This window comes from Cyanistes caeruleus, chromosome 33 (genome assembly GCF_971803275.1).
Source record: "Cyanistes caeruleus chromosome 33, bCyaCae1.hap1.1, whole genome shotgun sequence".
Lineage (NCBI taxonomy): Eukaryota > Metazoa > Chordata > Aves > Passeriformes > Paridae > Cyanistes > Cyanistes caeruleus.
The window spans coordinates 1,100,043-1,122,464 of NC_141734.1; the positions used below are offsets into that span (position 1 = coordinate 1,100,043).

Here is a 22,422-nt window from a genome sequence, read left to right on the forward strand (position 1 = left end):
AATTCCCCCAAAATTCCACAAATTCCCCAAAATTCCCCCAAACTTCCCCCAAAATTCCCCTAAAATCCCCAAATTCCCCAAATCCCCCAAATTTCCCCAAATTCCCCCAAAGTTCCTCAAAATTCCCAAAATTCCCCCCAAATTCCCCCAAAATTTCACAAAATTCCCCCAAAATCCCCAAAATTCCCCAAAATTCCCCCAAAAATTCCCCAAATTCCCCCAAAATTCCCCAAAATTTCCCCCCAGGGCCCCAGGGGACCCCGAGGTCTGATGGGACCTCCTGGAAAACCCGGAGAGAGGGTGAGGAACGCCGGAAATTCGGGAATTTTGGGAATTTTGGGCGAAATTTGGGAATATTGGGGGAATTTTGGGGAAAAATTGGGATTTTGGGGGAATTTTTGGGGATTTTTGGGGGGAATTTTGGGGATTTTTGGGGATTTTTTGGGATTTTTGGGAGATTTTGGGGGATTTTGGGAGGGGCTCGAGGAGAAAATTGGGAATTTTTGGGGAAATTCGGGAATTTTGGGTGAAATTTGGGAATTTTGGGGGAATTTTGGGGAAAAAATTGGAATTTTTGGGGAATTTTTGGGGATTTTTGGGGGGAGTTTTGGGGATTTTTTGGGATTTTTTTTGATTTTTTGGGGATTTTTGGGGATTTGGGGAGGGGCTCAAGGAGAAATTCGGGAATTTTTGGGGAAATTCGGGAATTTTGGGGGGAAATTTGGGAATTTTGGGGGGATTTTGGGGTAAAATTGGAATTTTTGGGGAATTTTTGGGGATTTTTGGGGGGAATTTTGGGGATTTTTGGGGACTTTTTGGGATTTTTTGGGGGTTTTGGGGGATTTTGGGAGGGGCTCAAGGGGAAATTCGGGAATTTTGGGGGAAATTCGGGAATTTTGGGGGAAATTTGGGAATTTTGGGGGGATTTGGGGGTAAATTTGTGAATTTGGGGGAATTTTGGGGGGAATTTTGGGGATTTTTTGGGATTTTTTGGGGATTTTTGGGGATTTGGGGAGGGGCTCAAGGAGAAATTCGGGAATTTTTGGGAAAATTCGGGAATTTTGGGGGAAATTTGGGAATTTTTTGGGCTGAATTTGGGATACTTTGGAGAAAATTTTGGGATATTCTTGGGCCGAATTTGGGATATTTTGGAGGGAATTTTTGGGAAAATTTTGGGATATTTTTTGGGCTGAATTTGGGAGATTTTGGAGGGAATTTTGGGGATTTTTAGGAGGAATTTTTGAGGGAATTTTGGGAAAATTTGGGAATTTTTTGGGCTGAATTTGGGAGATTTTGAGGGGAATTTTTGGGAAAATTTTGGGAATTTTTTGGGCCGAATTTGGGATATTTTGGAGGGAATTTTGGGGATTTTTAGGAGGAATTTTTGAGGGAATTTTTGGGAAATTTTGGGATATTTTTGGGCTGAATTTGGGAGATTTTGGAGGGAATTTTTGGGAAAATTTTGGGATATTTTTGGGCTGAATTTGGGAGATTTTTTGGGAAATTTTTGGGAGATTTTGGGGATTTTTTGGAGGAATTTTGAGGGAATTTTTGGGAAAATTTGGGAATTTTTTGGGCTGAATTTGGGAGATTTTGAAAGGAATTTTTGGGAGGTTTTTGGGGATTTTTAGGAGGAATTTTTGAGGGAATTTTGGGAAAATTTGGGAATTTTTTGAGCTGAATTTGGGATATTTTGGAGGGAATTTTGGGGAAAATATTGGGATTTTTTTGGACTGAATTTGGGAGATTTTGGAGGGAATTTTGGGGTTTTTTGGGCTGAATTTGGGTGAATTTGAGGGGAATTTTTGGGAGAATTTGGGGATTTTTAGGAGGAATTTTGAAGGGAATTTTTGGGAAAATTTTGGGATATTTTTGGGCTGAATTTGGGATATTTTGGAGGGAATTTTGGGGATTTTTAGGAGGAATTTTGAGGGAATTTTTGGGAAATTTTGGGATATTTTTGGGCTGAATTTGGGATATTTTGGAGGGAATTTTGGGGATTTTTAGGAGGAATTTTTGAAGGGAATTTTTGGGAAATTTTGGGATATTTTTGGGCCGAATTTGGGATATTTTGGGGTAAAATCTCCCATTTTTTTCCCCTCCAGGGTCGCCCAGGACCCGACGGCGCTCGGGGGCTCCCGGGAGACCCCGGGCTCAAGGTAAAAAAAATTTTGGGGAAATTTCCCCAAATTTCCCAGGGGGTTCCCCAAAATTTTTTGGGGGATTTTTTGGGACTTTCCTGACCCCAAAAAAATTTCAGGGTGAGCGAGGATTCGACGGCCTCCCGGGGCTGCCCGGGGATAAAGGGTACAGGGTGAGTCCCAAAATCCCCCAAATTCACCCCAAAAATCCCCCAAATTCACCCCAAAAATCTCCCAAATTCACCCCAAAATTCCCTCCCAAAATCCCCCAAATTCACCCCAAAAATCCCCCAAATTCACCCCAAAATTCCCTCCCAAAATCCCCCAAATTCACCCCAAAATTCTCTCCCAAAATCCCCCAAATTCACCCCAAAAATCCCCCAAATTCACCCCAAAAATCCCCCAAATTCACCCCAAAAATCCCTCCCAAAATCTCCCAAACTCACCCCAAAAATCTCCCAAATTCACCCCAAAAATCCCTCCCAAAATCCCCCAAATTCACCCCAAAAATCCCCCAAATTCACCCCAAAAAATCCCCCAAAAATCCCCAAATTATCCCCAAAATTCCTCCTAAATATCCCCAAATTCTGCCCAAAAATCTCCCAAATTCTCCCCAAAAATCCCCCCAAATCCCTCCTAAATTCCCTCAAATTCACCCCAAAAATCCCCCAAAACCCCTCCCAAATTCCCTCAAATTCCCTCCCAAAAATCCCCAAAATTCACCCCAAAAATCCTCAAATTCTCCCCCAAAATCCTCAAATTCCCTTCCAAAATTCCCTCCCAAAAATCCCCAAATTATCCTCAAATTCCCCCCTAAATATCCCCAAATTCACCCCAAAAATTCCCCAAAACCCCTCCTAAAAATCCCCAAATTTTCCCCCAAAAAATCCGTCCTAAAATCCCCCAAATTCTTCCCAAAAATCCCCAAATTCTCCCCAAAAATCCCGGAAATTTTCCCCAAATCCTCCCAAAATCCCAATTTTTCCCCAAAATCTCCCCCAAATTTCCCAATTTTTCCCAAATCTTTCCTCATATCGCCCCAAATTTCCCCAAATCCCCCCAAATTTTCCCCAGATTTCCACAAAATTCCCCCAAAATCCCAATTTTTCCCCAAAATCTCGACAAAATCGCCCCAAATCCTCCCAAATCCCCCCAAAATTCTCCCAAATTCCTCCCAAATCTCCCCAAATTCCCCCAAATTTTCCCCAAAATCCCCCCAGAACCCCCCAAATTCTCCCTTAAAATTCCCCCAAATCCCAAAATTTGCCCCAAATCCCCCCAAATTTTCCCAAAATTCCCCCAAAATCCCATTTTTTCCCCAAATCCCTGCAAATTCTCCCCAAAAATTCCCCAAATCCCAAAATTTTCCCTAAATTTTCTCCAAATTTCCCCCAAAATTCCCCCAAAATTCCCCCAAATTCCCCCAAATTTCCCCAAAAATTCCCCCAAATCCTCCAAAAATCCCAAAATTTCCCCCAAATTTTCCCCAAATTTCCCCCCAAAATCCCCCCAAATTCCCAAATTTTCCCCAATTTTTCCCAAATTCCCCCCAATTTTCCCAAAAATTCCCCCAAATCCTCCCAAAATCCCAAAGTTTTCCCCAAATCTCCCCCAAATTCCCCAAAATTCCCAAAATTCCCCCAAATTTCCCCCAGATTTCCCCCCAAATCCCCCAAATTTTCCCCAAATTTCCCAAAAAATCCCCCAAAACCCTCCCAAAATCCCAATTTTTCCCCAAATTTCCCCCAAATTTTCCCCAAAATTCCCAATTTTTCCCCAATTTTCCCAAAATCCCCCAAATTTTCCCCAAATTTTCCCCAAATTTTCCCCAAATTTTCCCCAAAATTCCCCCAAATTTCCCCCAAATTTCCCCAAATTCCCAATTTTTCCCCAATTTTCCCAAAATCCCCCAAATTTCCCCCAGATTTCCCCCAAAATTCCCCAAAATTCCCCCAAAATTCCCCCAAACTCTTCAAAATCCCAAATTTTCCCCAATTTTCCCGAATTCCCCCCAATTTTCCCCAAATTCCCTCCAAATTTCCCAAAAAATCCCCCCAAACCCCGCCAAAATCCCAATTTTTCCCCAAAATTCCCCCAAATTTCCCCCAAATTTCCCCAAAATTCCCAATTTTCCCCCAATTTTCCCCAAATCCCCCAAATCCCCCCAAATCCCCCAAATTCCCCTCAAATTTCCCAAAAAACCCCCCAAAATCCCAATTTTTCCCCAAATTTCCCCAAAATTCCCCCAAAATTCCCAATTTTTCCCCAATTTTCCCAAAATCCCCCAAATTTTCCCCAAATTTCCCCCCAGGGTGAGCCCGGCTCTCAGGGGACCCCGGGACCCCCCGGCGAGGACGGAGCGAGGGTGAGATGGGAATGGGGAAATCGGGAATTTTGGGGAAAATCGGGAATTTTGGGGGAAAAATTGGGAATTTTGGGTAAAAAAATGGGAATTTTGGGGGGAAAATTGGGAAATTGGGGGGAAAATTGGGAATTTTGGGGGGAAAATTGGGAATTTTGGGGGAATTTTGGGGGAAAATTGGGAATTTTGGGGGGAAATTTGGGAATTTTGGGGGAAAATCGGGAATTTGGGGGGAATTTTGGGGGAAATTTGGGAATTTTGGGGGGAAATTTGGGAATTTTGGGGGGAAATTTGGGAATTTTGGGGGGAATTTGGGGATTTTGGGAAAAAATTTGGGGGAATTTTGGGGGAAAATTTGGGAATTTTGGGGGAAAATTGGGAATTTTGGGGGGAAATGTGGGAATTTTGGAGGGAAAATTGGGAATTTGGGGGGTCCTAGGGGGAATTTTTGGGGAATATTTGGGGAAAATTTGGGGGATTTTGGAAAAATTGGGGACAAATTGGGAATTTTGGGGAAATTTTGGGGAAAATTTGGGATTTTTTGGGAATTTTTGGGGGATTTTGGGGAAAAAATTGGGATTTTTGGGGGTCCTGGGAGGAATTTGGGGGTAAATTCGGGATTTTGGGGGAAAATTTGGGAATTTGGGGGGTCCTGGGGGGAATTTTTAGGGGAAAAAATTGGGATTTTGGGGATTTTGGGAATTTTGGGGGGAATTTTGGGGAAAAATTGGGAATTTGGGGAAAATTTGGGAATTTGGGGGTTCCTAGGGGGGGATTTTGGGGAAAAAATGGGATTTTGGGGGTCTTGGGGGGGATTTGGGAGGAATTTGGGGCAAATTTGGGGGATTTTGTGGGGAAAATTTGGGAATTTGGGGGAATTTTTGGGAGAATTTGGGGGAATTTGGGGGAAATTTTGGAATTTTGGGGGGTCCTGGGGGGGATTTGGGGGAAAATTTGGGATTTTGGGGGAATTTGGGGCTCCTGGGGAGGATTTTGGGGGGAATTTGGGGAAAAATTTGGGGTTTTGGGGGGATTTAGGGGGGATTTGAGGGAATTGGGGGGGATTTGGGGGAGATTTTGGGAGGAATTTGGGAGAATTTGGGAGGAATTTGGAGGATCCTGGGAAAAAATTGGGGAATTTGGGGGGTCTTGGGTGGGATTTGGGGGAAATTTGGGAGATTTTGGGGTTTTTTGGGTCGATTTTGGGAATCCCGGGTGAATTTTGGGGAATTTTGGGGGTTCCAGGGGGGGATTTCACACCCAAAACCCCCCAAAAATCCCCCAAAAATCCCCCAAAAACGCCCCCAAAAAAATCCCAAAAAAAATCCAAAAAATCACACAAAAAATCCATAAAATCCAAAAAAATCCCCCCAAAAATCCAAAAAATCCCCAAAAAAATCCCCAAAAATAAAAATAAAAAAAAAACCCAAAAATCCAAAAAAATCCCAAAAAAATCACCAAAAATCCCCAAAAAATCTCCCAAAAAATCCTCAAAAAATCCCAAAAAAAATCCCCAAAAAATCCCCCCAAAAAATCCCAAAAAAATCCCGAAAAATCAAAAAAAAATCCCCAAAAAATCCCCAGAAATTCCCCCCAAAAATCCCCCAAAAAATCCAAAAAATCCCCCAAAAAATCCCCCAAAAAATCCAAAAAAACCCCCAAAAAATCCCCCAAAAAATAAAAAAAAATCCTCAAAAAATCCCCAGAAAATCCCCCCAAAAATCCCCAAAAATCCCCAAAAATCCCCCCAAAATCCCCCAAAAATCCCAAAAAAATCCCCAAAAAATCCCCAAAAAATCAAAAAAAATTCCAAAAAATCCCCAAAAAATCCCAAAAAATCCCCCAAAAAATCCCCAAAAAATCCCGAAAAAATCCCCAAAAATCATAAAAAATCCCCCAAAAATAAAAAAAATCCCCCAAAATATCCCAAAAAAATCCCCCAAAAATCCCCCCAAAAATTTCCAAAAATCCCCAAAAAATCCCCCCAAAAATCCTCCCAAAAATCTAAAAAAAAATCCCAAAAAATCCCCCAAAAAATCCCAAAAAATCCCCCCCAAAAAATCCCCAAAAAGCCAAAAAAATCCAAAAAAATCCCCAAAAATCCCCCAAAAATCTCCCAAAAATCCCCCAAAAAATCCCCAAAAATCCCACAAAAAATCCACAAAAAAACCCAAAAAATCCCAAAAATCCCCCCAAAATCCAAAAAAAATCCAAAAAAAATCCCCAAAAAATCCCCAAAATCCCAAAAAATCCCCAAAAAATCCAAAAAAATCCCCCAAAAATCCCCCCCAAAAATCCCGAAAAAATCCTGAAAAATCCCCAAAAAATCCCCAAAAAATAAAAAAAAAATCCCCGCAAAAAATCCCCCAAAAAATCCCCCAAAAAATCCCCAAAAAATCCCAAAAAATCCCCAAAAATCCCCCCAAAAATCCCCCAAAATTCCCAAAAAATCCCCAAAAAATCCCCCAAAAAATCCCCAAAAAAATCCCCAAAAAATCAAAAAAAATCCCCCAAAAAAATCCCAAAAAATTCCAAAAAATCAAAAAGATCCCCCAAAAATCCCCCAAAAATTCCCCAAAATTCCCCCAAAAATCCCTAAAAAAATCCCCCAAAAAATCCCCAAAAAATTCCAAAAATCCCAAAAAAATCCCAAAAAAATCCCAAGAAATCCCAAAAAAATCCCCAAAAAAATCCAAAAATCAAAAAAAAATCCCAAAAAAATAAAAAAAAAATCCCCCAAAAATCCCCAAAAATCCCCAAAAATTTTCCAAAAATCCCCCAAACCCTCAGGAATTTTTTGGGAATTTTTTGGGAATTTTTTGGGAATTTTTTGGGAATTCTGGGCCGTCTCACCGTTGGCGTGGCCCAGGTGGATGACGCCGCTGGCCGGGTTCTGGGCCATGGCCCCAAATCCCAAAAAATCCCCAAAAAATTCCCAAAAAATCCCCAAAAAATCCCCCCAAAATCCCAAAAAATCCCAAAAAATCCCCAAAAAAATCCCCAAAAAAATCCCCCAAAAAATCCCCAAAAAATCAAAAAAAATCCCCCCAAAAAATCCCAAAAAATTCCAAAAAATCAAAAAAAATCCCCCAAAAATCCCCCAAAAATTCCCCAAAATTCCCCCAAAAATCCCAAAAAAATCCCAAGAAATCCCCAAAAGACCCCAAAAAAATCCAAAAATCCAAAAAAAATCCCCAAAAAATAAAAAAAAAATCCCCAAAAAATCCCCAAAAAATCCCCAAAAAATCCCAAAAAATCCCCAAAAAATCCCAAAAAATCAAAAAAAATCCCAAAAAAATCCCCCGAAATCCTCAAAGAATCCCCAAAAATCCCCAAAAAATCCCCAAAATCCCCCCAAAATCCCCCAAAAACCCCCCAAAATCCCCAAAATCCCAAAAAAATCCCCCAAAAAATCCCAAAAAATCCCCCAAAAATCCCCCAAATCCCCAAAAAATCCCAAAAAATCCCCAAAAAATCCCCAAAAAATCCCCTAAAAATCCCCAAAAAATCCCAAAAAATCCCCAAAAAATCCCCAAAAAAATCCCCAAAAAAATCCCAAAAAATCCCCAAAAAATCCCCAAAAAAATCCCCAAAAAAATCCCAAAAAATCCTCAAAAAATCCCCAAAAAAACCTCAAAAATTCCCAAAAAATCCCCAAAAAATCCCCAAAAAAATCCCAAAAAATCCCCAAAAAATCCCCAAAAAATCCCCAAAAATCCTCAAAGAATCCCCAAAAATCCCCAAAAAATCCTCAAAAAATCCCAAAAAAACCCCCCAAAAAACCCCCAAAAATTCCCAAAAAATCCCCAAAAAATACCCCCAAAAATCCCCAAAAAATCCTAAAAAATCATCCAAAAATCCGGAAAAACCCCCCAAAAAATCCCAAAAAATCCCCAAAAAATCCCAAAAAAATCCCCCAAAAATCCCCCAAAAAATCCAAAAAAATCTAAAAAAAATCCCCAAAAATCCCCCAAAAAATCCCAAAAAAATCCCCAAAAATCAAAAAAAATCCCAACAAATCCCAAAAAAATCCCCAAAAAATCCCAAAAAATCCCCAAAAATCAAAAAAAAATCCAAAAGATTCCCAAAAAACCCCAAAAAATCCCCCCAAAAAAATCCCCAAAATTCCCAAAAAATCCCCAAAAAAATCCCAAAAAATCCCAAAAAATCCCCCCAAAATCCCCAAAAATCCCCAAAATTCCCCAAATTTCCCTCCCAGGGCGACGACGGCGACGTTGGACCCCGCGGGCTGCCGGGGGAGGCGGTAATTTGGGGGGGGAGGGGTCCCCAAAATTTGGGGGAGATTCCCAAAATTTGGGGGGATCCCAAAATTTTCAAGCTCTGGGACCTTTTTTGGGGGGGATTTGGGACCAATTTTGGGGTCAATTCCCCCATTTTTGGGGTCCCTGAGTAATTTTGGGGATTTTTTGGACCCTTTTTTGGGGTCTTCTCCCCATTTTTGGGGGTCCTGGGCCCATTTTTGGGGTCTTTCCCTCCATTTTTGGGGTTTTTTCCCCATTTTTGGGGTCTTTTCCCAAATTTTGGGGGGGATTTGGGACCAAATTTGGGGTCCCAGGCCCATTTTTGGGGTCTTTTCCCCATTTTTGGGGGTCCTGGGCCCATTTTTGGGGTCTTTCCCCCCATTTTTGGGGTTTTTTCCCCATTTTTGGGGTCTTTTCCCAAATTTTGGGGGGGATTTGGGACCAAATCTGGGGGTCCCAGGCCCATTTTTGGGGTCTTTTCCTCCATTTTTGGGGTCTTTCCCCCATTTTTTGGGTCTTTTCTCCCATTTTTGGGGTCTTTTCCCAATTTTGGGGGGATTTGGGACCAATTTTGGGGGTCTTGTCCCATTTTTGGGGCTTTTTCCCCCATTTTTGGGGTATTTTCCCCCATTTTTGAGGTCCCTGAATAATTTTTTGGGGACTTTTCCCCAATTTTGGGGGTCTCATCCCCATTTTTGGGATATTTTCCCCCATTTTTGGGGTTCTTTCCCCATTTTTGGGGGTTTTTTCCCAATTTTGGGGGGTCTTGGCCCCAATTTTGGGGTCTTTTCCTCCATTTTTGGGGTCTCATCCCCATTTTTTGGGGTCTTGACCCCATTTTTGTGGTTTTTTCCCAATTTTTGGGGTCTTTTCCCCACTTTTGGGGTCTTATTTCCATTTTTTCGGGTCCAGCCCCCATTTTTGGGGTATTTTCCCAATTTTGGGGGGGATTTGGGACCAATTTTGGAGGTCTTGGCCCCAATTTTGGGGTCTTTTCCTCCATTTTTGGGGTCTTTTCCCCTTTTTTGGGGTCCAGTCCTCATTTTTGGGGTTCTTTCCACATTTTTGGGGTCTTTTCCCCATTTTTGGGGTCCAGCCCCCATTTTTGGGGTATTTTCCCAATTTTTGGGGTATTTTCCTCCATTTTTGGGGGGATTTGGGGCCAAATCTGGGGGTCCCAGGCCCATTTTTGGGGTCTTTTTCCCCAATTTTGGGGTCTTTTCCTCCATTTTTGGGGTAATGACCCCATTTTTGGGGACTTTTCCCGTTTTTGGGGTTTTTTCCCCATTTTTGGGGTCTTTTCCCAAATTTGGGTGGGATTTGGGACCAATTTTTGGGGTATTTCCCTCCATTTCTGGGGTCTTGTCCCCCATTTTTTGGGGTCCAGCTCCCATTTTTGGGGTCTCTCCCTCCATTTTTGGGGTCCTGATTCCAATTTTTGGGATCTTTACCCCATTTTTGGGGTTTTCTTCCCCATTTTTTGGGGTCTTTTCCCCTTTTCTGGGGGGATTTGGGACCAATTTTGGGGTTTTTTTCCCCATTTTTGGGGTCTAATCCCCATTTTTTGGGGTCCAGCTCCCATTTTTGGGATGTTTTGGACCCTTTTTTGGGGTCTTTTCCCCATTTTTGGGATTCCTGGAGTCATTTTTGGGGTCTCATATCAATTTTGGGGGGATTTGGGACCAATTCTGGGGGTTCTGGGCCCATTTTTGGGGTCTTTTCCCCTTTTTTGGGGTCTTTTCCTCAATTTTGGGGTTCTTTCCCCATTTTTGGGGTTTTTTTCCCAATTTTTGGAGGGATTTGGGACCAATTTTTGGGGTCTTTTCCCCATTTTTGAGGTCCCTGAGTAATTTTTTGGGGTCTTTTCTCCATTCTTGGTGTCTTTTCCCCATTTTGGGGAGGTTTTGGACCCTTTTTTGGGGTCTCATCCCAATTTTTGGGGTATTTTCCCTCGTTTTTGGGCTTCTTTCCCCATTTTTGGGGGGATTTGGGACCAATTTTGGGGGTCCCAGACCCATTTTTGGGTTCTTTTCCCCCATTTTTGGGGTCTTGTCCTCAATTTTTGGGGTCTCAAATCAATTTTTGGGGGTCCTGACCCAAATTTTGGGGTTTTTTCCCCCATTTTTGGGGTTTTTTCCCCATTTTTGGGGTCCCAGAGTAATTTTTGGGTTGTTCTGGACCCTTTTTTGGGGGGTTTCACCCCAAATTTTGGGGTCTGACCCCCCCAATTTTCCCCTCCCCCCCCCCCTCAGGGTCCCCGAGGTCTCCTGGGCCCCAAAGGCCCCCCCGGAATCCCGGGACCCCCGGTGAGTCACCCCAAAATTCACCCAAAATCTCCCAAAATTCACCCAAAATCCACCCAAAAACCTCCAAATTCAAAAAATTCCATCCCAAAAAACCCAAAATCCCCCAAAATTCACCCAAAATCCCCCCAAAATCCACCCAAAAACCTCAAAATCTCAAAAATCCCACCCCAAAAACCCCAAAGTGCCCCAAAATCCACCCGAAATCCCAAAAATCCCGAAAATCCCGCCCCAAAAAACCAAAAATTCCCCCCAAAATTCACCCAAAATCCCCTAAAATCCACCCAAAATCCACCCCAAAACCCCCAAATCCTCAAAACACCAAAAACCCTGCCCCAAACTCCTCCAAAATCCCCCAAAATCCTCCCAAAATCCCGAAAATCCCACCCCAAAATCCCCAAAATTCCCCCCAAATCCACCCAAAACCCTCAAAATCCCGAAAATTCCATCCCAAAAAACCCAAAATCCCCCCAAAATCCCCCAAAATTCACCCAAAATCCACCCAAAAACCTCAAAATCTCAAAAATCCCACCCCAAAAACCCCAAATTCCCCCAAAATTCACCCAAAATCTCCCCAAAATTCACCCAAAAACCTCAAAAATCTCAAAAATCCCACCCCAAAAACCCCAAAATCCCCCCAAAATCCCCCAAAATTCACCCAAAATCCACCCCAAAACCCCCAAATCCTCAAAATCCCAAAAACCCTGCCCCAAACTCCTCCAAAATCCCCCAAAATCCTCCCAAAATCCCGAAAATCCCACCCCAAATTCCCCCAAAATCTCCCCAAAATCCACCCAAAACCCTCAAAATCCCGAAAATTCCACCCCAAAATCCCCCAAAATCCCCCCAAAATCCCCCAAAATTCACCCAAAATCCACCCAAAAACCTCAATATCCCGAAAATTCCATCCCAAAAACCCCAAAGTGCCCCAAAATCCACCCAAAATCCCAAAAATCCCGAAAATCCCGCCCCAAAAAACCAAAAATTCTCCCCAAATTCCCCCAAAATCCCCTAAAATCCACCCAAAATCCACCCCAAAACCCCCAAATCCTCAAAATCCCAAAAACCCTGCCCCAAACTCCTCCAAAATCCCCCAAAATCCTCCCAAAATCCCAAAAATCCCACCCCAAAATCCCCCAAAATTCACCCAAAATCCACCCAAAACCCTCAAAATCCCGAAAATTCCATCCCAAAAAACCCAAAATCCCCCCAAAATCCCCCAAAATTCACCCAAAATCCACCCAAAAACCTCAAAATCTCAAAAATCCCACCCCAAAAACCCCAAATTCCCCCAAAATTCACCCAAAATCCCCCCAAAATTCACCCAAAAACCTCAAAAATCTCAAAAATCCCACCCCAAAAACCCCAAAGTGCCCCAAAATCCACCCAAAATCCCAAAAATCCCGAAAATCCCGCCCCAAAATACAAAAAATTCCCCCAAAATCCCCCAAAATCCCCTAAAATCCACCCAAAATCCACCCCAAAACCCCCAAATCCTCAAAACCCCAAAAACCCTGCCCCAAACTCCTCCAAAATCCCCCAAAACCCTCAAAATCCCGAAAATTCCATCCCAAAAACCCCAAATTCCCCCAAAATCACCCAAAATTCACCCAAAATCCACCCAAAACCCTCAAAATCCTGAAAATTCCACCCCAAAATCCCCCAAATTCCCCCAAAATCCCCCAAAATCCCCCCAAAATCCACCCAAAAACCTCAAAATCCCGAAAATTCCATCCCAAAAACCCCAAAATCCCCCCAAAATCCCCCCAAAATTCACCCAAAAACCTCAAAATCTCAAAAATCCCACCCCAAAAACCCCAAAGTGCCCCAAAATCCACCCAAAATCCCAAAAATCCCGAAAATCCTGCCCCAAAATACCAAAAATTCCCCCCAAATTCCCCCAAAATCCCCTAAAATCCACCCAAAATCCACCCCAAAACCCCCAAATCCTCAAAATCCCAACAACCCTGCCCCAAACTCCTCCAAAATCCCCCAAAATCCTCCCAAAATCCCGAAAATCCCACCCCAAAATCCGCCAAAATCCCCAAAATCCACCCAAAACCCTCAAAATCCCGAAAATTCCATCCCAAAAAACCCAAAATCCCCCAAAATTCACCCAAAATCCACCCAAAATCCACCCAAAACCCTCAAAATCCTGAAAATTCCATCCCAAAATCCCCCAAATTCCCCCAAAATCTCCCCAAAATCCACCCAAAACCCTCAAAATCCCGAAAATTCCACCCCAAAAACCCCAAAATCCCCCCAAAATCCCCCAAAATTCACCCAAAATCCACCCAAAACCCTCAAAATCCCGAAAATTCCACCCCAAAATCCCCAAAATCCCACCCCAAAATCCCCCAAATTCCCCCAAAATCCACCCAAAACCCTCAAAATCCCGAAAATTCCATCCCAAAAAACCCAAAATTCCCCCAAAATCTCCCCAAAATCCACCCAAAACCCTCAAAATCCCGAAAATTCCACCCCAAAAACCCCCAAATCCCCCCAAAATCCACCCAAAACCCTCAAAATCTCAAAAATCCCACCCCAAAATCCCCCAAAATCCCCCCAAAATCCCCCCAAAATCTCCCCAAAATTCACCCAAAATCCACCCCAAAACCTCCAAATCCAAAAAATTCCACCCCAAAAACCCCAAAATCCCCCCAAAATCCCCAAAAATTCCCCAAAAATCCACCCCAAACCCTCAAAATCCTGAAAATTCCACCCCAAAATCCCCCAAAATCCCCCCAAAATCCCCCCAAAAACCTCAAAATCTCAAAAATCCCATCCCAAAAACCCCAAATTCCCCCAAAATTCACCCAAAATCCCCCCAAAATTCACCCAAAAACCTCAAAATCTCAAAAATCCCACCCCAAAAACCCCAAATTCCCCCAAAATCTCCCCAAAATCCACCCAAAAGCCTCAAAATCCCGAAAATTCCATCCCAAAAACCCCAAGGTGCCCCAAAATCCACCCGAAATCCCAAAAATCCCACCCCAAAAAACCAAAAATTCTCCCCAAATTCCCCCAAAATCCCCTAAAATCCACCCAAAATCCACCCCAAAACCCCCAAATCCTCAAAACCCCAAAAACTCTGCCCCAAACTCCTCCAAAATCCCCAAAATCCTCCCAAAATCCCGAAAATCCCACCCCAAAATCCGCCAAAATCCCCAAAATCCACCCAAAACCCTCAAAATCCCGAAAATTCCATCCCAAAATCCCCCAAATTCCCCCAAAATTCACCCAAAATCCCCCCAAAATTCACCCAAAAACCTCAAAAATCTCAAAAATCCCACCCCAAAAACCCCAAAGTGCCCCAAAATCCACCCGAAATCCCAAAAATCCCGAAAGTCCCGCCCCAAAAAACCAAAAATTCCCACAAAAATTCACCCAAAATTCCCAATTTCCCCCCAAAATTCCCGATTTTCCCCCAAAATTCCCAATTTCCCCCAAAATTCCCATTTTCCCCCAAAATTCCCATTTTTTTACCCAAAATTCCCCAAATTTTCCCAAATTTTCCCCTTTTTCCCCCCAAAATTCTCAATTTTCACCCACAATTCCCAATTTTCCCAAAAAAATTCCCAATTTCCCCCCAAAATCTCCATTTTCCCCCCAAAACTCCCATTTTTCCCCCAAAATTCCCCTAAAATTCCCATTTTTCCCCCAAAATTCCCATAAAATTCCCATTTTTCCCCCAAAATTCCCATTTTTCCCCCAAAATTCCCATTTTTTTACCCAAAATTCCCATTTTTTTTCCCAAAATTCCCCAAATTTTCCCAAATTTTCCCCCAAATTCCCCCCAAAATTCCCAATTTCCCCCAAAATTCCCAATTTCCCCCCCAAAATTCCCAATTTCCCCCAAAATTCCCATTTTTCCCCCCAAAATTCACAATTTCCCCCCAAAATTCCCATTTTTTCACCCAAAATTCCCAAATTTTCCCAAATTTTCCCGTTTTTCCCGTTTTTTCCCCCAGGGCGTTCGAGGTCCGGACGGGGCCGTGGGGCCCAAAGGGAACCTGGTGAGGATTGGGCTGGAAAAGGAAAAATTTGGGAATTTTGGGGGAAAAAATGGGAATTTTGGGGGGAAAAATGGGAATTTTGGGAGGAAAAATGGGAATTTTGGGTAAAAAAATGGGAATTTTGGGGGGAAAAATGGGAATTTTGGGGGGAAATTGGGAATTTCTGGGGAAAAAATGGGAATTTTGGGGGGAAAAATGGGAATTTTGGGGAGGGAAATGGGAATTTTGGGGGGAAAATGGGGATATTGGGGAGGAAATTGGGAATTTCTGGGGGAAAATCGGGAATTTTGGGAGGAAAAATGGGAATTTTGGGGGGAAAATGGGAATTTTGGCGGAAAAATGGGAATTTTGGGGAAAAAATGGGAATTTTGGGGGGATTTTGGGGGGAAAAATGGGAATTTTAAGGATAATTTGGGAATTTTTTAGGGAAAAATGGGAATTTGGGTGAAAATTAGGAATTTTGGGTGGAAAATTGGGAATTTTGGGGGAAAATTTGGGAATTTTGGGGGGGAAAAATGGGAATTTTGGGGAAAAAAATGGGAATTTTGGGGGGAAAATTTGGAATTTTTGGGGGAAAATGGGGATTTTGGGGGGGAAATTGGGAATTTTTTAGGGAAATATGGGAATTTTGAGGTAAAATTGGGAATTTTGGGGGGAAAAATGGGAATTTTGGGGATAATTTGGGAATTTTTTAGGGCAAAATGGGAATTTGGGGGGAAATGGGAATTTTGGGTAAAAAAATGGGAATTTTGGGGGAAAAATGGGGATTTTGAGTGGAAAAATGGGAATTTTTGGGGGGAAAATGGGAATTTTGGGGGGGAAAATGGGAATTTTGGGGGGGAAAATGGGAATTTTGGGGGGAAATTGGGAATTTTGGGGGAAGTTTTTGGAGTTTTTTGTGGATTTGGGGGGTCCTGGTTGGGTTTGGGGGATTTTGGGGAGGATTTTCCTCAAATTTCCCCCCCAAAATTTGGGAATTCCCAAGAAAAATTTGGGATTTGAACATTCCAGGGTCCCCAAGGAGAGCCGGGACCCCCCGGACACCAAGGGAGCCCCGGGACTCAGGTCAGACCCAAAATTCCCATTTTTCACCCCAAAATTCCCACTTTTCACCACAAAATTCCCTTTTTTCACCCCAAAATTCCCACTTTTCACCCCAAAATTCCCATTTTTCACCCCAAAATTCCCATTTTTCCCACCAAAATTCCCATTTTCCCCCAAAAATTCTCTTTTTTCCCCCAAAAAAATCCCATTTTTACCCAAAATTCCCAATTTTCCCCCCCAAATTCCCATTTTCCCCCCAAAATTCCCATTTTTCTCCCCAAAATTCCCATTTTTCTCCCCAAAATTCCCATTTTTCCAACCAAAATTCCCATTTTCCACCAAAAATTCCCATTTTCCACCAAAATTCCCATTTTCCCCAAAAAATTCTCTTTTTTTCTCCCCAAAATCCCCATTTTTTCCCCAAAATTCCCATTTTCCCCAAAAAATTCTCTTTTTTCCTCCCAAAAAATCCCATTTTTACCCAAAATTCCCAATTTTCCCCCCAAAATTCCCATTTTTCTCCCCAAAATTCCCATTTTTCCAACTAAAATTCCCATTTTTCTCCCCAAAATTCCCATTTTTCCAACCAAAATTCCCATTTTTTTCCCAAAATTCCCATTTTTCTCCCCAAAATTCCCATTTTTCCCCCCCAAAATTCCCATTTTTCTCCCCAAATTTCCCCTTTTTCCCCAAAAATTCCCATTTTTCTCCCCAAAAATCCTTAATTTCCCTTAAAAAATTCAACCTTTTCCCCCAAAAATTCCCATTTTCCCTTCCCAAATCCTCATTTTTCCTTAAAAATCCCCATTTTTCTCCCCAAAATCCCCATTTTTCCCCCCAAATTCCAATTTTCCCCCTAAAATCTCCATTTTCCCCCCAAAATTCCCATTTTTACCCCCAAATTTCCCATTTTTCACCAAAAATTCCCATTTTTCTCCCCAAAATCCCATTTTTTCCCCCCAAAATTCCCATTTTTCCCCCAAAATTCCCATTTTTCCCGTTTTTCCCCATTTTTGGGTTGGATTTTGGCTTTTCAGGGACTCCCCGGACCCCAAGGAGCGGCCGGAGCCCGAGGAGAGAAGGTTTGGGGGGAAAAACGGGAATTTGGGGAAAAAATTGGGAATTTGGGGAAAAAAATGGGAATTTGGGGAAAAAATTGGGAATTTGGGGAAAAAATTGGGAATTTTGGGAAAAAATTGGGAATTTGGGTGAAAAAATTGGGAATTTGGGGAAAAAAAACCGGGAATTTGGGGAAAAAATTGGCAATTTGGGTGAAAAAATTGGGAATTTGGGGGATTTTGGGGAAAAAAATGGGAATTTTGGGGAAAAAAAATGGGAATTTGGGGGAAAAATTGGGAATTTGGGGAAAAAAAAAGGGATTTTGGGGGGATTTGGGGCAAAAATGAGGATTTTTGGGAAAAAATGGGGATTCTGGGGGGAAAAATTGGGAATTTGGGGGAATTTTGGGGAAAAAAATGGGAATTTGGGGGAAAAAATTGGGAATTTTGGGAAAAAAGGAATTTGGGGGAAAAATAATGGGAATTTTGGGGAAAAAATGGGAATTTTGGGGGAAAAAATGGGAATTTGGGGGGGAATTTTGGGAAAAAATTGGGAATTTGGGGAAAAATTGGGAATTTGGGGGGGAATTTTGGGAAAAAATTGGGAATTTTGGGGGAAAAAAGGGAATTTGGGGGAAAAAATGGGAATTTTGGGGAAAAATTGGGAATTTGGGGGAAAAATTTGGGAATTTGGGGGGATTTTGGGGAAAAATTTGGGAATTTGGGGGAATTTTGGGAAAAAATTGGGAATTTTGGGGAATTTGGGGGAAAAATAATGGGAATTTTGGGAAAAAAATGGGAATTTGGGGGAAAAATTCGGGAATTTGGGGGGATTTTGGGGAAAAAATGGGATTTTGGGGAAAAATTGGGAATTTGGGGGGGAATTTTGGGAAAAAATTGGGAATTTTGGGGGAAAAAAGGGAATTTGGGGTAAAAAAATGGGAATTTTGGGGAAAAAATTGGGAATTTGGGGGAATTTTGGGGAAAAAATGGGAATTTGGGGGAAAATTGGGAATTTGGGGGGATTTTGGGAGATTTTGGGGGGAAAAATTGGAATTTTGGGTGGATTTTGGGCTGATCTTGGCTGATTTTGTGGTAATTTTGGGGTTCCAGGTGCAATTTTGGGCTGATTTTGGGGTGATTTTGGGTGATTTTGGGTGATTTTGGGCTGATTTGGGTGCCCTGAGGTGATTTTGGGCTGATTTTGGGGTAATTTTGGGTGTCCTGGGGTGATTTTGGGGGTCCTGCTGTAATTTTGGGCTGATTTTGGGTGGCTTTGGGGTAATTTTGAGGGGATTTTGGAGGTCCTGGTGTAATTTTGGGTTGATTTTGGGGGGTCCTGGGTTGTTTTTGGGGTAATTTGGGCTGATTTTGGGTGGCTTTGGGGTAATTTTGGGGCTTGGGGGTGACCCCAAATTTCCCCTCAGGGTCCCCAGGGGAAGCCGGGGCTGCCAGGAATGCCAGGATTGGACGGAGACCCCGTGAGTTCCCCCCAAAAAAACCCCAAAATCCCCCCAAATTCCACCCCAAAAACCCCAAATTTGGGTTCTGGGGTGGGGTGACCCCAAATTTTGGGGTCTCCCCACCCCAATTTTTTGGGTGCCCTTCCCCCACTCCAGGGTCACCCGGGCAAGGAGGGACCCCCCGGCGGCAAGGGAGGCCAGGTGACCCCAAAAAACCCCAAAATTCCCCCCAAAATTCCACCCCAAATTCCCCAAATCCTGAAAATTCCATCCCAAAATCCCAAATTCTCCCCAAATCCTTAAAATCCCATCCCAAAAACCCCGAATTTCCCCCAAATCCTCCCAAAATTCCACCCCAAATCCTCCCAAATCCTGAAAATTCCATCCCCAAAACCCCCAAATTTCTCCCAAATTCTGAAAATTCCACCCCAAATTCCCCAAAATCCTGAAAATTCCATCCCAAAACCCCAAAATCCTGAAAATTCCATCCCAAAACCCCAAAATCCTGGAAATTCCATCCCAAAATCCCCAAATCCCCCCAAATCCTCCCAAAATTCCACCCCAAATCCTCCAAATCCCAAAAATTCCGCCCCCAAACCCCCAAATTTCTCCCAAATTCTGAAAATTCCATCCCAAAACCCCAAAATCCTGAAAATTCCATCCAAAAATCCCCAAAATGCTGAAAATTCCATCCCCAAACCCCCAAATTTCTCCTAAATCCTGAAAATTCCACCCCAAATTCCCCAAAATCCTGAAAATTCCATCCCAAAACCCCCAAAATCCTTAAAATTCCATCCCAAAATTCCCCAAATCCTGGAAATTCCATCCCAAAATTCCCAAATTTCTCCCAAATTCTGAAAATTCCACCCCAAATTCCCCAAAATCCTGAAAATTCCATCCCAAAACCCCCAAATCCTCCCCAAAACCTCCAAAATTCCCCAAAAATTCCCCCCAAATTCCCCAAAAATCCCCCAAAATTCCAAAAAAATTCCCCCCAAATTCCCAAAAAATCTCCCTAAATCTCCCCAAAAATTCCCAAATCCCCCAAAATTCCCCAAAAATTCCCAGAAAATCCCAAAAATTCCCAAAAAATCCCCCTGAAATCCCCCAAAATCCCAAAAATTTCCCCTAAAATCCCCCCAAATCCCCAAAAATTCTCCAAAATTCCCCAAAATTCCCCAAAATTCCCCAAAAATTCCCAGAAAATCCCAAAAATTCCCAAAAAATCCCCCTGAAATCCCCCCAAATCCCAAAAAATTCCCCCAAATCCCAAAAATTTCCCCTAAAATTCCCCAAAATTCCCCAAAATTCCCCAAAATTCCCCCAAAAACCCCCCAAAATCCAAAAAAAATTCCCAAAAATTCCCCAAAATTCCAAAAAATTCTCAAAAAACCCCCCCAAAAATCCAAAAAAAATTCCCCAAAAATCCCCAAAATCCCCAAAAATCCCCCTAAAACCCCCCCAAAAATTCCCAAAAAAATTCCCCAAAATCCCCAAAATCCCCAAATCCCCCCCAAACCCCAGGAAAATTCCCAAACTTTGGGATTCCATCCCAAAATCCCGAATTTCCGCAGGGTCCCGCCGGTCCCCAGGGCCCCCAGGGCTACCCCGGCCCCCGCGGCCTCAAGGTGAGATTTTCCCAAATTTTCCCAAATTTTCCCAAATTTTCCCTTCAATTTTCCCAAATTTTCCCAAATTTTCCCAAATTTTCCCAAAATTTCCACAAATTTTCCCAAATTTTCCCCAATTTCCTCATTTTTCCCCGGATTTTTTGCTGATTTCCCCCATTTTTCCCAGATTTTCCCTCATTTTCCCTCATTTTCCCCAATTTTCCCCATTTTCCCCAGGTTTTCCCCCATTTTCCCTCATTTTTCCCTCATTTTTCCCATTTTCTCCCAATTTTCCCCAAATTTTTCCCAATTTCCCCTCAATTTTCCCAAATTTCCCCAAATTTCCCCAAATTTTCCCAAATTTTCCCAAATTTTCCCCTGAATTTTCCCCAATTTTCCCCAAATTCCCCATTTTTTCCCAGATTTTTTCCTGATTTTCCCCATTTTTCCCAGATTTTCCCTCATTTTCCCCAATTTTCCCCATTTTCACCAGGTTTTCCCCCATTTTCCCTGATTTTTCCCTCATTTTTCCCATTTTCTCCCAATTTTCCCCAAATTTTTCCCAATTTCCCTTCAATTTTCCCCAAATTTTCCCCAAATTTTCCCCAAAATTTCCAATGAATTTTCCCAAATTTTCCCCAATTTCCTCATTTTTTCCCTGATTTTTCGCTGATTTTCCCCATTTTTCCCAGATTTTTCCCAATTTTTCCCCATTTTCCCATTTTCTCCCAATTTTCCCCTCAATTTTCCCAGATTTTCCCAAATTTTCCCAAAATTTCCAATGAATTTTCCCAAATTTTCCCCAATTTCCTCATTTTTCCCCGGATTTTTTGCTGATTTCCCCCATTTTTCCCAGATTTTCCCTCATTTTCCCTCATTTTCCCTCATTTTTCCCTCATTTTTCCCTCATTTTTCCCTCATTTTTCTCAATTTCTTCCCAATTTTCCCCATTTTCCCAGATTTCTCCTCAATTTTTCCAGATTTTTCCTGATTTTTCCTGATTTTTCCTGATTTTTCCCTCATTTTTCCCATTTTCTCCCAATTTTCCCCAAATTTTTCCCAATTTCCCCTCAATTTTTCCCAAATTTTCCCAAATTTTCCCAAATTTTTCCCCAAATTTCCCCTGAATTTTCCCAAATTTTCCCCAAATTCCTCATTTTTTCCCTGATTTTTTCCTGATTTCCCCCATTTTTCCAAGGTTTTCCCTCATTTTCCCTCATTTTCCCTGATTTTCCCCATTTTTCCTGTTTTTTTCCAAATTTTCTCCAATTTTTCCCAAATTTTCCCCAATTTCCTCCAATTTCCCCCCGTTTTTCCCTGATTTTCCCTGATTTTCCCCATTTTTCCCAGATTTCCCCTCAAATTTTCCCAGATTTTTCCCAATTTTCCCCATTTTTCCCAGATTTTTCCCAATTTTCCTCCGTTTTCCTCTGATTTTTCCCAATTTCCCTTCAATTTTTCCCAAATTTTTCCCAATTTTCCAAAGAATTTCCCCAAATTTTCCCCAATTTCCTCATTTTTTCCCAGATTTTTCCTGATTTTCCCCTTTTTTCCCAGATTTCTCCTCATTTTCCTTCATTTTCCCAGATTTTTCCCTCATTTTTCTCAATTTTTTCCCAATTTTCCCCATTTTCCCCAGATTTCTCCTCAATTTTCCCAAATTTCCCCAAATTTTCCCCAAATTCCCCATTTTTTCCCGGATTTTTTCCCGATTTTCCCCATTTTTCCCAGATTTTCCCTCATTTTTCCCTGATTTTTCCCTCATTTTTCCCTCATTTTTCCCATTTTCTCCCAATTTTCCCCAAATTTTTCCCAATTTCCCCTCAATTTTCCCAAATTTTCCCAAATTTCCCCAAATTTTCCCAAATTTTCCCAAAATTTCCAAAGAATTTTCCCAAATTTTCCCCAATTTCCTCATTTTTTCCCAGATTTTTTCCGGATTTTCCCCATTTTTCCCAGATTTTCCCTCATTTTCCCTGATTTTTCCTGATTTTTCCCTCATTTTTCCCATTTTCTCCTAATTTTCCCCAAATTTTTCCCAATTTCCCCTCATTTTTCCCAATTTTTTCCCAATTTTCCCCAAATTTCCAATGAATTTTCCCAAATTTTCCCCAAATTCCTCATTTTTCCCCGATTTTTCGCTGATTTTCCCCTTTTTTCCCA

At 42.1% G+C, this 22,422-nt stretch overlaps 1 protein-coding gene across 1 annotated transcript in view; it reads left to right on the top strand.

The window, feature by feature from the left end:
* Positions 1 to 270: 270 nt before the first annotated feature.
* COL11A2 (collagen type XI alpha 2 chain) overlaps positions 271 to 22,422 on the top strand; it is an 88,127-nt gene continuing 65,975 nt past the window's right edge. The window contains exons 1-12 of the mRNA XM_086870674.1: positions 271 to 300; positions 2,106 to 2,159; positions 2,261 to 2,314; positions 4,453 to 4,506; positions 8,723 to 8,767; positions 11,018 to 11,071; positions 15,040 to 15,084; positions 16,096 to 16,149; positions 17,166 to 17,210; positions 18,614 to 18,667; positions 18,806 to 18,850; positions 20,224 to 20,277. Coding sequence (XP_086726800.1) covers positions 271 to 300; positions 2,106 to 2,159; positions 2,261 to 2,314; positions 4,453 to 4,506; positions 8,723 to 8,767; positions 11,018 to 11,071; positions 15,040 to 15,084; positions 16,096 to 16,149; positions 17,166 to 17,210; positions 18,614 to 18,667; positions 18,806 to 18,850; positions 20,224 to 20,277 — 588 coding nt within the window. The remainder of the gene's footprint in view (positions 301 to 2,105; positions 2,160 to 2,260; positions 2,315 to 4,452; positions 4,507 to 8,722; positions 8,768 to 11,017; positions 11,072 to 15,039; positions 15,085 to 16,095; positions 16,150 to 17,165; positions 17,211 to 18,613; positions 18,668 to 18,805; positions 18,851 to 20,223; positions 20,278 to 22,422) is intronic.